General features: G+C 59.3%; 1 protein-coding gene across 1 annotated transcript; it reads right to left on the bottom strand.

The window, feature by feature from the left end:
• Positions 1-4,206: 4,206 nt before the first annotated feature.
• On the bottom strand, positions 4,207-13,334 carry SKOR1 (SKI family transcriptional corepressor 1). The gene is given in 10 exon segments (XM_028507326.2): positions 4,207-5,030; positions 5,566-5,631; positions 6,144-6,220; positions 6,464-6,536; positions 7,938-8,009; positions 8,530-8,637; positions 9,574-9,664; positions 10,769-11,244; positions 11,247-12,991; positions 13,216-13,334. Coding segments are annotated over 10 exon segments (2,910 nt in total). The 5' UTR covers positions 13,323-13,334; the 3' UTR covers positions 4,207-4,935.
• Positions 13,335-14,095: the final 761 nt, after the last annotated feature.

Genomic DNA, 14,095 nt, shown 5'->3' with positions numbered 1-14,095 from the left:
GCCCCCAGATCATTCAATTGCAAAAATCACACTCCCAACTAGTAAAGTGAGAAGAAGGAAAAAAAGTCCAACAAAGTTCAGGTTTCCTGTGATGACTCTGCCAACGTTTTATTGAGATATCAATTTCTTTTTCTAGGAGAAAAGTGTTGGTGCTTAATCTTTGATGGTGCCTGAGCATGCATAGTCTTCTTGGTGGTCCCTGCAGCCTCAGGGAGCCCAGTCTGAGGGCCTCCAGTGGTCGCAGGGTTCCCAGTCTCCGGGCCACGGCAGTCCAGACAGGCAGTCAGAGGTGGAGCTCCAGTGCCTACCAGGGGCAGCAGAGGGTAGCTCCGGGTGGGTCCTTGCAGCTGCCTCGCAATGTTCTATCCAGGATCCATTTCTGCTCTCTTCCGTGGAGGTGAAATGATCCTTTCGAGGTAACAGCTGAGAATAGGGGTCTGTGGGACTTCCCCTTGTGCCTCCTCCGATCGTGGCCTCCAATGCATGGAGTTAGAGGACAATCTTTGGTTTTCCTTTCTTCCTCCAAAGATGCCCGTGGTTCTTCTTTGGAGGCCACTTGAACAATTGGGCGAGTGGTTTTAAATGTCTCTTTCTGGGATGCCAGATAAGGAAACAACCAATGTTGGTGTGGCTCTCCCTCCTTCTAAAGAAACTCATCATTCTTGGCATGACTACTGTCTCGGAGCAGGAATTAGGAAAGCCAGGCAATTCCTAGTCCTGGAAAAGCCAGAATGCTGGCTCACTCTCCTGGCTATGCACAGTTCTATGAAGCAGGTATCCTTTGTCCCTCATGTTATAGGTGGGGAAGCTGAGGCACAGAGAGATTCAACAACTTGCACAATGTCACACAACTTGTCAGTGGCAGAAAGGGAATGAGTCTCAGGAAATCTAGCTACAGAGTTTGTGAACTTAACCAAACACTGAGCACCTTGGTCGGCCAGGTGGGGGTTGGAGAGTGGGCTATAAGGGTGTTTAGAACTAATGGTAACAGCATGCAAGTCGGTGCTGCCTTTATCGGTGTTCTGAATTAAAGGGCAGGAGGTACGTTTTTGCAAAGGATGAAGGCTATACTTTAGATCCAGGTAGCTGGGACTGGTATGTGCCCAGTGACTTGGCAAAATGTAACAGAGTGAAGGAGCACCCTCTTGGGGATGCTTTTGGAAGAGGAAGAAAGTTTTTCCTATTCTAGGTTGATAATCACTTACCTGACACCTGCCCCCCCCCCAAACTAATCCTATTGATGAAGGATCTTCTGAGCAGTAAACCTGTGCTTAATTAATCTTATGCAAATAAGCTTAATTGCTTCCAAGTAGCTGCTGTCCAGAAGCACCTAGGGATTCTTTCCCTCAGACATTTCCAGCACCTAGATGAACCCAGAGCTAGACCCCATTCATCTCGATAACTCTTGAGCACCTGTGTTGGAGGTCACACGGAAGAGCAAGACGTGGCCCTTGTTGCAGGGGTACTTCCAGCCCTATGGGAAAGGCACACAGCCAAGGATAACTCCGGGGAATGTACGCACCCCCGTTAGTCTCAAGAACCAAGTGTCATGGGAACACAGGGATTGGACCCAGGGACCCAGGGGTCTTCCAGGTGTCTTTTGCCTACAGGTTACCCCAATTTACAGAGGAAATGGAGGTAGGGAGCAACCTACTGGTTTCTCCTAGTTTCTCCTAGAAACCAGTTCTCCTATTGGTTTCTTCTTGAGTGGAAAATCAAGCAACCTTAAGTTGAATCCACCGGCTCCTCTAGCTTCGGTTCGCTGTTTCTCATCCCGGAGTCGCTGGGACGGGCGACGACAGAGACCCTCCGCCCCACATCACCTCCCTGTCAGGGGACCGAAGTTCCTCCCCTGAGAAGGGGCGTGAGAGGCAAAGGCGCATGGTTCATCCGGTTCTTTCCCCCTGACCCCGGACTCCAGGGCCACACCTCCTGTGGGCACAGCTGGGGGGCGGGGTGCGGAACCGAATATCCAGAAAGAACAGCCGGGAGGACATTCTGCGCCACCCCAACCCGCTCCCAAGTCCCCAAGCCCCACTTTTTCTCCCTAAGACATGGCACCTCAGTTTTTGGCCTTCGGACGCTGGATGTAACGCCTGAAATATGTCGCAAGGTGGCAACATTGTGGCGAGAAATAGATGAAAAAATTCTGTTTTTTTTTTCTTTAAGCATATTTTCCCTATTAATGTTTCATTTAACTTAATTAGAATCTGGTAAACTAATTAAAGTAGCTACGAGCCCCGCAATCAGCAATAATTCGTATAATTATTGATAATTACATCCATACCAATCGTTTGGTTATTAACATTTTGGGGGGGAACAAACCACTTCTGAAAGGACGCGGAGCCCAGGAGGGTTTTTGCGACGGAGTTTCTGGGTCGGACCCGCCTGCACCTCCAGTCCGCAGGTTCCGCTCCGGAAGGGGCGCCCTTTCCGCCGAGGCCCCGGCTGCCCACGCCTTCCCCCCTCCACTTTGGGGGGTTCGGAGAGGAAAGGTGAAAAGGAGTGTTTGTTAGGTTCCTCTGTGTGGGCCGCAGTCACTGAACTTCCGGCCGGATAGTCAGTTTTTCCATTTCACGGAGAACGAAAGTGCGGCTCCCGAAGGTGCGGCTGCGCCGAGGGGGAAGGCGCGCGCTCCCGCCAACACCGGCGCGGCCCGGCGGGACCCAGCGCCGCTCACCGCCGCCCCCCTCCGCACCCCAGCACCCCGCACGCCCCGAGGACGCGAGTCACTTCCTCTCTGGACCCTAATTTCGCCTTTGGTACAATGCAGACTAATCTGGTCCATCCCACTCATAGGAATTGTTCCCACTCCATGAAGGGTCCCTGCAGGAAGTCGTGCGTGCGTCCCGGGGCCACTTCCCTCGCGACGCCTCACCTTTACCTGGCGCCCTCACCATCATTCTCTTTCATGTCCCCTCTTGTCTAGCCCTAGTAATAACCTGGGACTTGCGGACTCCAGACGCCAGTACAGGATGCCCTGGGGACTGGCTACCAACCTTGACCACGAGATGGGCTCCCCATTTGCACCCCTTCCTGGTGGCTTCGAACGCGCACCCCTGCTCGCCAGCTACGCTCCGAGCCCTCTAGACGACCCACCACCAAACTTACCAGCCCCAGCTGCTTTCCGGGCGGCGTGGGGCCGCCCGCCCGCCTCCAGGGTCTCCGCTCTGGGCGCCTGGCGCCTCCCGGAGACCGATGCCCAGGGAGAGCCTGAGTGTGTCGGGAGGGCGGGGTCCGGGGTCCGCGGACCGCTGCTGCCCTGCACTCTGTGTCCCTCCCAGAGCGCTTCCACGGGGAGGGGGACCTGCATATTATTCTACAGAGGACGGCACCGAGGCCTAGGAACAACAGGGCACCCTGCTAGTCAGCCGAGGAGGTGAAACTGGACGCCAGGGCCACACGGTCCCCGACACTGTGCGCTCTCCCACTGCACTTACACTGTCCTGTTCCCCCACCACAAAAGGTGCGCTGCAGTTCCCATTCTTTACCTGTAGCCCCACCAGCAGGTGCGTTGTGGAAACCGAGGTCCCGGGTTAGGTGAGGCCTCGGTAACCGCGGCCCGTGCGCCCTGCCGCCCCCATCCTGTCGGGACCTGGCGAGTGCGGCGACCCGGACACCTGCGGCTGCTGGGCTTCACCCTCCACGCCCTCAAACCCACTCAGACTAAAATGTACGGTGTATTAAATTCGGTCAAGGCTCCTTCCCTTCGGGGAAAGTGTACCCGTCGTCGAGTCTCGCCCACCCCTTCCAGGCCTCACCCTCCCAGGCCCACCCTGCCTACCTCGCTCCCCACCCCGCCCCGCCCCGCCCCAGAGCTCCAGGACTAGGTCTGCGGTGTCCCGCCTTCTGGCAAGCGGCATTCCGGGCAGCGCCCCGTCTCCGAGAGCCCTGGAGGTGACCTCCTAGGTGGGACAGGCTAGAAATGACACGAATAAACTCTTCTGTCTCCCGAGAGCGCTCGAGAGAGGAGCCGGAGACCATGCCCCAGGAGCCATGCCGTCGCAGTCCTCTTTACCCGGGCGCAGGGCCCTAGGAGGGCCCGAAACGCCGAAAGGGGGTGGCCCGTGGGGTGTGCCTTCAGGACCCGCGGAGAGGTCAGACGCTGCTCTTCCCACACTCCACCTGTTGCACAGCCCCTAGCTGGTCTCCGACCACCTGACCGCCGCCCCCCGCCCCAGTCCCCACTTCCACTGCCTCAGGAAGTGACAGATTCTTTTTATTATTAAAAACAAAACAAAAGTCACGGATACAAGGTGGTCTCCTCAAACAGGCTCAAGGTGGTCTCCATCTCGTGAGTCAGTCGTCGCCCTTTTTTTTAAAGTGCTGTTACATCAAGAGGTCACAACAAAAAATAAACAAAGCAAAACCCAAAAGGGACTGCAAAACGGGACAGGAAGTAGGTCCAGGAAAGGGAAGCAAAATAACATACTGCATAAATAAATTAAGGTAAACTCAATACTGAACCAAGAGACTCACAGTACATTTACATCCATTGCACGTAGCCACTTTGTCATTAGGAACAAGTTTCAGAAGTGGACGGGGCAGGGAGCGCGGGGCCAGCGCCGGCGAAATTGCTACATTGTAATCACAATTGGGGGTCCAAGGCTGTACAGGGGAGAAGAGGGGCCCCCCTCTCCCTTTATTATCCCCTTCTGTCCAGTTAACCCCATGAGGTCCAATGCCCTGGAGTTCAACCATGGGGCAAAACTGGTATTTACACTTGGAAACGGAGACGGGGGCCCTGGGCTGGGGCGCCCAGGAGTGCGCGGGCAAGGCCCAGGCTTCCGGGAGGAGGAAGGGCAGGCGGGAGGCTGTATTTACATCGGTCCGGTCCGAATGGCTTGTTCCTCGCTCTCGGCCGCCTCGGCCGCGGGTATTTACAAGAAGAGAGCAGCATGGCTTGAGGGCGCGTGGGCGCGGCCGGGCCGGCCCCTAGGGCAACAGCGGGGGCTTGAAGGAGCAGTTGCCTGTGCAGTGGCGGGGAGTCAGCATCTTGCAGGAGAAGTGGTGCAGGGCATCGTGGGCTTCTGTAGAGACAGCCAGGCGAGCCACGTTGGGTGCCTCACCTGCCTGGCTTCCCCCTGAGCGGCCCCCACCCGGCCCCTCCTCTGTCCGCCAGGATCTCACCCACCCTCTACTGGCTCAGGGGTTCTCAAGGGAGCGAATCAGAAGATGGGGAAGAAGATGGGGCGGGGGTGGGGGGCGCGTAGAAGAGAGGTCTTGACCATTCAAATAACCAGGGCTCTGGTCCAGTAGCCCCATTTCAGGGACATCTGCCTAAGGCCAGATTTGGACCTGAGGGCAGGTTTCCCAAAGCCCCGAGCCCAAGGGGCTCTTTCTTCCTATCCCACCCGTTGTGAAACCATTTCCCCGTTGGAAGCACATCCTATTTTCCTCCTCTCAGCTTCTAATTCATGTAGACATGGTCTTCCTCTCTCTCTCTCTCTAGCCCATTCATTCACTCATTCATCCATTCGCTCCCTCATTCATTCATTCATTCATTCATTCTCCAGCACAGCCGGCATCTGGCACCCTCCTATCTTTGTTCCAAGGATTCCGCACCTTTTAACTTCTGCTGGATGGCATAGCGCGCCTTCCGCTCTTGGTCGAGTTCGTTACACAGAGTGTCTGGAAGACATGGGGAGGGGCCGGTGAGGAAATGAGCCTCCACCCTGGCAGGCGGCGGGGTCACAGCCGTGGCCTCACCTTATTCCCAGCTCTTAGCCCTTTGCAACAACGAGTTGAGGGACTGAGGGTGGGGACATCAACGTTCTCAAATGCAGACTGGCGGAGGGAAAAAATGGCCTGGGACAGTGCTTAAAAGCAGACGGATCTAACCAAAATTAAAGCAAACTTAGGCATTACTTCCCAGGTAATTTTACGCCTCGATTTTTAATTTAGAAACCATGGAAATTGCCGCGATAAGAAGTTCAATCACTCCATGTAATGATGCCTGCAAGCCGTTTGCTGGGCTCGCTTGCCATTCTGAGGCTAATCAGAGTCTACAAAGGATATTAAATAAAAAAAATAATTGTTAAATTACCTTCAATTTAAATCCAAATGACTGAGCCAGCATTGCGGCTCCTGCCAGACAAGAGGCAGTTACGGCCGCGCGCGCGCTCACCTGACTCCCGCCTTACCTCTGACAATTTGCAGCTGTTGCACCATTTCTTCTCGATAAGCCAATTCCCTCTTCATTTGATCCTGAAAATTATCTGTGCAAATTGATTAAGTGAGAGCTGTTAAGCACAGCCCCCTCCCTGGGCCCCATCTCCCTACTCCCCACCCCCACCCCCACCCCTATAGTGTTTGGCCTCGCGGGGAAACCCCAGGAATAGGGGGCTCCGAGGCTCCCACAGGGGCTCGAGGCAGCTGCTTGCCCAGAACCTGGCCGGGCACAGGGGAAGAAGGTTCTGGCCCGGAGGTGGGGTGGGGTGGGGTGGGTCAAGATGGGGGTACCTTTGAGACTCTGAATTCTCGCTCCAGCTTCTTGCGGAGCTCCATTTGCTCCAGGAGCAGTTTTTGCAGTTCGTCTGTGAAGGGGCGAGAATGGGACGTGAAGGAGGGAGGTGTGCAGGGCTCAGGGGCCCAGAAGCTGCAGACCCTGCCCTGGCCAATAGTTCTGAGATAGATAGTTGGGGTGATGGAACCGTGGGTAGAGGCCTGCAGCACTCAGTTTACCCATTTGCTTCCGAAGGATTTGGGGGAGGAAAAGGGGCTAGGAGATAAATTGCCCATGAGAATCAGATCAGGATGGTAGAATGCATTCTCCACTTCTAGGTCCTGGCTCAAGGCACTAAGCAGAGTGGCATCTGCTTTAAGTTGTTCTTAACTCCCTAACCTTGGAAACTAGCCCAGGAGGGCTCGATTTACCCCTTCAAAAATCAGACCTAATCCCTCCCTTCAAGAATACAGAGCAGGGAGAATCTGGTCCAAGCCTTGACCGCCACCCCCCCTCAGCCAAGCCCTGGAAAAATACATATACTCACAACATTTTGTTTACAATTTCAGGACATCCCCAGACCCCAAGTCCATGCTAAGAACACTCATATAAAGCACCAATGATTTTGCAGGTAATTGCATATCCTGGAAAATTTGTAACTATGCAGAGTGAAAGGCCACCAATGTTCCTCTCTCTCCCCACACCGGTTTCCAAGCTCATCCTGCACGGGTGTGGGGAGAGGGATGCGGGAAGGTGTGGAAAGCCCTGCTACTGCCCCCAGAAACCAGCTCTCGAGAGGTGGCAGAGAGCTCCGCCGACTTTGTAGCTACTGTTATCCGGGTCCTCCATGGGGGGGGGGGGGGGAGGGTCTCTGAGAAACCCCTCCCCAGCAGGTGCTCAAAACACAAAAATGGGAGCTAGAGGAGCACAGTGGGGCTAGAGGCTCCCTTCTCCTGTGCCTGAAGTCACACTCTCCCCCCTTGCAGGCTGAGCAACACCCCCCCATCCTGTTCTCCAAACAAGCTGCATCTTCACCCCATTGAGGGTGGGGTGAGTGGTTATGCCTTAATTCAAAGGGAAAAGTTAACCTCTTAGACATTCCTAAAGTAAATGCTTCCTAAGAATCTTGCTATTCTTAGTTATTCTGGGAAGCCATGTGTTCCAGTGAGTTTGGGAGACCCAGATGGTCCTGCCTGATTGTCCACATGCATCAGGCTCCCAGGATCTTGACTCACTTCTCTTTCTCACTGGGCTATTCAGACAGACCCGGCTTTAGAACCCAAACTTCCAGTGAAGCTCTGGGGGTCTGGCTCCCTCTAGTCACCCCCTACTGGCATCCACAGCTCTGTGCCAGGACAAGGTGCCCAGGGGATTACCTTTCCGCTCAGTGAAAACCAGTTCCCCGAGAACCCTGTCTTCTCTCACACAATCCTGCGTGAATAACGCCCCTCTACAAGAAAAGCTCAAGCACATTTCAGAGACTTAACCTCACCTCTGGCCAGGTTCTCGATATCTTTCTCCACTAGCTGAGTTGCCGTCACGTCCAGGGTGAGCCCATCTTCGCCTGGGATACAAGGGCAGGTAAGAGGTGTCCTGTCCTGGGAGAGAGGCCTTGCGAGGGGAGGGGTGAGCTTCCTGGGAACTGGTATAAGTCAGGGACCTACTGCAAACACTCTGCCACGGAGGAGACAGTGACGGGCATCTAGTACTACCCACCTTGCAAGCCATCGTTTTAGGGACGTGGCTGGCCATCACTTCAGAGAGTGGCCCATTGGAGGAGACCCAGGGTAGACAAGCTCTCTGAGGGCAGGAGGTGCCTTTTGCCCGGTTTCACTTCCTTCTACAATGCCTTCTTCCCTTACCCGGAAGGGCCCCAACCCCCCCGAGGAAGTAAGCAACTCAGGAAACTTGGCCTGCACCTTCCCCCGGGCTGTTGAAAGATTTATCTGCCGGCAGCAGAAGAGGACCCACAGCCGCTTACGCTTGATCTAAAACCGTGCCCACAGCCAAGCCCGGTGGGGATCCGGGCGTCAGGGACACCAGCTCCCGACCGGGGGGTGGTGCTCGAGGTTCCTAGGGCTCACCTCGGTCTGTATTTGCAGGACTTGGCTGCGAGATACTCCTTTGGTCTGGATAGGATTTCCTCGTTTCCAAATCGTCGGCGGTCGAGTGATTGTCTTCCTTATCTGGCTCTTAAAGGCAATAAACCGAGTTTCAAGGAGAGGCAAAGAAACCGTGACCCCGATACGGCCAGAGCTGCCGCAGTCCGGGCGCCCGAGTCCTAATTAAAAGCTTCGCGGCCGCCGCTGTTCCACGCTGTGCGCCTGGGCTCGCACCCTCAGGCTTGGGCCGGGCATTCCCTCCCCCGCGCGCGGTCTGCTCTTCTCCGGCTCCACGCCCCCTCCCCAGCCCCTCAGAAAAGAGCAATGCGAACAGCCGAGCCCACCAGGGACTAGCGACCTACATCGCGCTCAGATACTGGGGCACCGCGAGCGCGCTCGTGGCCGCCGGCTCTGCCTGCGCGGCTCCCGCCGGGAACGCGGCCCAGGCTGTGACCGCGGACTGGTGGCGGCGATGGACACACGCTCCTGGGCCTGGGGCCTGGTCCGGGTTCCTTCAGCCCTTAGTCCCTGAGAGCCACTGGGTCCCTCGCGCGAGCGCAAGCCCCCTCCCCACCCCGCAGCCGCGTGGGCCGCAGCTGCCATCGCGCCTGCAGGTGCACGCGAGCGCGCGGCCAAGCGCCTCTCCATTCACCGGTCCCAACAGAACACGGGGATGCCGCGCAGTCAAAAAGCCTTGCTTTTTAAGTGAAAGCACTAGCAGGGGGTGCCAGGCACGGCTTTAAAAACGCTTTACCCCAGTGTACAAGGTGTGCGTGAGCATGTGCTTGTGTGCTGGGGAAGGAGGCTTGTTGTTATTGGGTAAACAAACGATGGAAGTTGTGGGAAGTTCTCGCTGAGCTTCTCTTTTTCTTTCATTGTCTGTCCCTTTTCCTTTTCTCTTGCTTTCTCTGCCTCTGTCTTTCTCTTCTCCTCTTCCCTCACACACCTCCCCTGGCCCCGGCTCTCTGCCCGCTGTCCCCCCATTGTACTGGCCGGAGACCTCCTCAGAGGGGCTGGGGGCTTTACCGTGGGCCTCGGGGGTGCAGAGGTAGGAGGCCGCGGGCCCCAGCGCCGCCGCCGCGCTCTTCACGTGCTCGTCCCGCTCGGGCGCGTACACCTGCGTCGGCCGAGAAACGACAGGCGGTTAGGGGGACGCTCGGAGGCGGCTGGGAAGCCGCGGAGCCGTGCGCAGCGGCCGAGAGGGAATGCTGAAGGGGCGGCGGAGGTCGGCCAGCGGGTGGGACAGGAGCGCCCCGGGCGGCGGTGACGCACATGGCACAGCCTCGCACCCTTGGGGGCTGCATCACTGTGGCAGCTTCAAGGTAATTATTAGCGCCCTCGAGAAAATTATCCAACACACAAAGCGGCTCCCAAGACAAGGGCCATTCAAAGCCGCCCCCACTCTCTTCGCCCGCCTCCTTCCCGGCGTCTTCCCGCCCTCCCGCGCCGGGTCCCAGGCATAAATGACGCCTTTCGCAACTGGCTAACGATTCGTGTTTTAATGGACCGAATGTAAATGTACAAGCGTACGCACCCACTTCCAAATGGCCAACAATTCCGGCTTAACTGCACCCCCTCCCGCCCGCACCCGCGGCCCCACCACGCTGAGAGCCCCTCTCCCACCCCGCACCCCGTCTCATCAGCTGCCCGCTGCGAACTCGGAGGTTTTCCAGGCGAGAATTGGAAGAGACCCGGGCAACTACAAGTCGGGGCGGAGGAAGTTTCCGGGGCCGAGTCTGCAATGGCCCGGCTTTGGGGGAGAGGCCGCCCTCTCCTAACCCGCTCCTTTCCCTCCGGGGCTCTGGTCCCCAACCGGACGGGCGTGCTACGGGTACGGCCTCACCAGCGCTCCTCTCTGGCTTTGGGTCCCTTTCTCTCCTTTGCTTTCTCCCTCCAGACTCCTTCTGTCCTCTTCTGTGTCTGTGTGACGGGCGCTCTCTGCCTGTCTCCTCCTCATTCCCATCCACGAGAACACAGCACACGCGTTTCTCAGGCCCGTCCCTCGCCCCCAGCTTCCGAAACCCTCAGCCGGGGGTCCCAGCGCGCCCAGCTCTAAAGGGCTCCCAAAGCTGGGCCCACTCAGAGCAGCCGAGGCCTGCTGCTCCAGTGCCCGCTCGGAACAGAACTCCCGTCCCCTACCCGGCCAGGGCCGGCCCCACATCCCCGCGGTGCCGAGGGGCAAGCAAGGAGGCGCCACCAGTGGGGTGGGCGCGGGGCTCACCTTGGCCGGCACGGGGCCCCCCAACGGCCCGCAAGGCTCTCGCAGCTCATAGCCGCTGCTCGGCGGGCTCCTCTCAGGTCTCCGCACCACGTCGTCGGCCGCCAGGTCCCCAAACACGGACCGGCTGGCTTGGGGTAGCCCCGGGCGGCGCGGGGGGCGAGGGCTGCCGCCATCGGGAGAGTCCGTGGGGCCGTCGGCGCCCGAGGAGGTGGTGGACGGGGGCCCAGCGGGCTGGTCGCCGTCCGGGCCGCCTCCCGTGCTGGGCACCCCGGCCGCGCCAGCCGCGCCAGACTCGGTCTCGTCCTGTGTGCCCTCGTCGTCGGGGAATCGGTTGGACTCCACGTCCACCTCGGGCTCGTCGGCAGTGTCCACGTCGGGCGAGGCGGAGTGGTAGCTGGAACTGCCCTCGCTCAGAAAGTCCGGGCTCACATAGCCGCCGCCAGATCCCGAGCCCGGCCCTGGCCCCGGCCCCCGAGCGGCCCGGCGCCGTAGGCGTCGCGGGCGCTACCGTAGAGCTTGGCGATGCTCTCGGCGTCCTTGACCACAGGCCGGAAGGCCGACACGTAGGAGCCTTTGCGTGCGGGCGGCGGAGGCGGGGGCAACGGGGCCAGGGGCGGCGGCAGCGCCTCGTCCGCTCCGTCCTCGTCTAGTGGCCCGCGGGACAGCGCGCTCGGGCAGCGCTCCTCTGGGCCCAGGCCGCCCTCCTTGGCCGGCTCCGCACCGTCCAGGGGCTCGGGGCCGCCACCACCCGCAGCCGCCGCTGCCGCTGCCGCCGCCGCCGCCACAGCGGCCGCCACCGCCTTAGCTTGGCTCTGCGCAGCTGGATACGGCGGCACCGGGAGGCTGCCTGCCGCCGGCCAGAACATGGGAAACGTCGGGTATACAGTGGCTGCTGCGGCCGCTGCAGCTACGGCCGCAGCGTCCTTGGCCGCCCCGGAGGGTTGGTGACCCCAGAACATGGCGCCTCCACCTGGGCCAGGCCCAGCCCCCGGGGGCAGGTGGCCGGTTCCTGGACCGCCTGCGCCTCCACCTGTGCCCGCGCCCCCGCCACTCCCCGTGCCTGGGCCGCCCTTGGGTTCACCGGCCCCTAGCACCGGGTCGTCCTTTTTGGGGCAGAGGCCGAAGGCCGTGGGGAAGCCGTAGGGGTGAGGGAAGAGCGGCGGGGGCAGCTTCTGCAAGAGGCCAAAGCCCTTGCTCGGCACTGGGATCACCGGGTAGCTACGCACGCTAGTGCCTCCACCAGGCCCTCCAGGACCTGCGGGAACGCCGGCTCCAGCCGCCAGACCAAGTCCCCGCTGCGGGTGGGGAGGAGGCGGCACAGGAGGCCCGGCAGCCTCATCTTCGCCACAACGCAGGCTTTTGTGGGGCGGCGGGCCTGGGGCCATCTCCGCACCGCACCCTGGGCCTCCCCCACCGCCGCCGCCTGCGCCACCTTTCCCCTGCCCACCCGACCCTCCATTAGCACCACTGCCGCCTCCGCCTTGCAACGAGAAGGTCCGCTTTCGAGTGCCGCCATTGAACATGGCCTTGACGTCCTCCCAAGCATGGCTCAGTTCGTCTGTGGCCGACTTGTCACTGAGTTTAAGGTGACGGCGCCACGAGTTGAAGTTGGCGGCATCCGGCTGAGTATACTTGGCATCGGGTGTGCGGTGCGAGTGGAAAATGAACTTGTTAGGCGAGAAGTACATGCTGCAGTAGCCGCACTTGATGCACTTGGCACGCGAGCTGTTGTAACGCGCAGGGATAAAGCTGCCACGCGAGCCCCAAGCGCACTCATGCACCACATCGAAGGCAAAGTTCTCGGGCAGTTTGGGTGGCTTGTGCTCGCCAAGGAAGGACTTGCACAGGCGTTCGGCCTCGCGCTTCGTGATCATGCCGCAGCGGCGCGATGAGATGGGCATGGCCCCAGCCCGACGAAGAATCTCCAGTTGCACGGGCGTGCATTGCACGCACGTGATGCCCAGGGCCACACGGCGGTTGTGGATCTCATTGTAGCTGTAGTTCTTGAGAAGCGTGTTGGAGATCTGCGCCAGGCACAGGCGCTCCTGGCCGTCGATGACCAGAGACACGATAGGCACCCCATACAGCGACGTCTCGCCCACTTGGTTGGGTTTGAGAGCGCTGGAGCCCGAATAGGGCTGCAGCTCCTGCTTCGAGTTGGGCGAGGAGTTGCCCTCACGCCCCGGCCCCAGCTGAGTGGTGAGAGCCTCCATGCCGCCGCTCCTGCGAAACAGAGAAAGCAGAGAGCAGATGAGCCATTTTCAGTGCCGCCTCGGCTCGGGCCCGCCCAGCAGGGCGCACCGTCTCGGGCGCGCGGGGGAAATCTTGGCAATGGGGAGTCCAAGCTCATTCGCCCCCTAGACGGGCGCCTTTTGTTATTCAGATGCGTGCTGGCACTGGAACAAAAGCCCTCGGGGTTTGGGGGAGCAGAAGGGGGTAATTGAGACCTCAGGAATGCCCGGGCAGCTAGGAATGCAATCCCGTTTTCGGAATGGGGAGAAAGTGGAGCCCAGAGACGGAGAGTGACTTGCCCAAGGCCACACAGCAAAGCCATTGCCGAAACCCAGCTTCCTGGTGCCGAGATCCTTGCGCCTTTGACCACCTTCTCAGCCTGCCCTACCCGCCCAGGTCCTGAAGCCCGGACTTCGGGGACCGGCCGCCCCTTTGCTCAGCAGTGCATGCAAGCGGGCGGGCGCCGCGCGAGATGGGGTTGGGGGAGGGGCGGCCACTGCCCGGCTCCAGACAGCAGGGGGCGGGGGTGGGGAGCGGGAGGAAAAGGAGGAGGGTCTCCAGGTTGTGAAGGGGAGGGGGGTTGGGGGGCAATCTGAGGCGACCGCTGTTCGCGGTGCTGAACCCGGCTCTCTCCAAAGCACACTGTGTGCGCCCAACCCTAGGACGGCCCCCGGCCACGCAACTTCGTGCCAAGCCCGCTCCCCGGGATAACAGCACTTGTTTCCACAAACCCGAGCTTCTCCTCTCATCTCCGGAGTCCCGTGTCCGTTAGGCAGAAAGATTCTGCTCGGAAACAGAAATGGTTTCCATTGCAGCCATCAGTGGGAACAGGGTCAGGCAATTCCTAACCACATTTTCTGCATTTTTAGCTGCGTTCTAGACCAAAGCTGGTTTTCATCCGGGTCAGCGCACGAGACGTAGAGGCTCCCAAGGAAGTTTCTTAGGGGCACTTCTCCTTCGCTTTTAACTGCCCACTCCCTAAGTTTTTGCTTAGGCCAAGTGCAGTCTCTCTGGGCTCTGGGCTTCCTCTTTTTTGGGTGGTGGTGGTAGTGGTGGCGGCGGCGACTCCTCTCTGAGCATCCTTTGTGCCAGGCT

This window comes from Phyllostomus discolor, chromosome 1 (genome assembly GCF_004126475.2).
Source record: "Phyllostomus discolor isolate MPI-MPIP mPhyDis1 chromosome 1, mPhyDis1.pri.v3, whole genome shotgun sequence".
In the NCBI taxonomy this organism is placed as follows: domain Eukaryota; kingdom Metazoa; phylum Chordata; class Mammalia; order Chiroptera; family Phyllostomidae; genus Phyllostomus; species Phyllostomus discolor.
The sequence above is the reverse complement of the archived record's forward strand: the minus strand, read 5'-3'. Positions and strand labels throughout refer to the sequence as shown.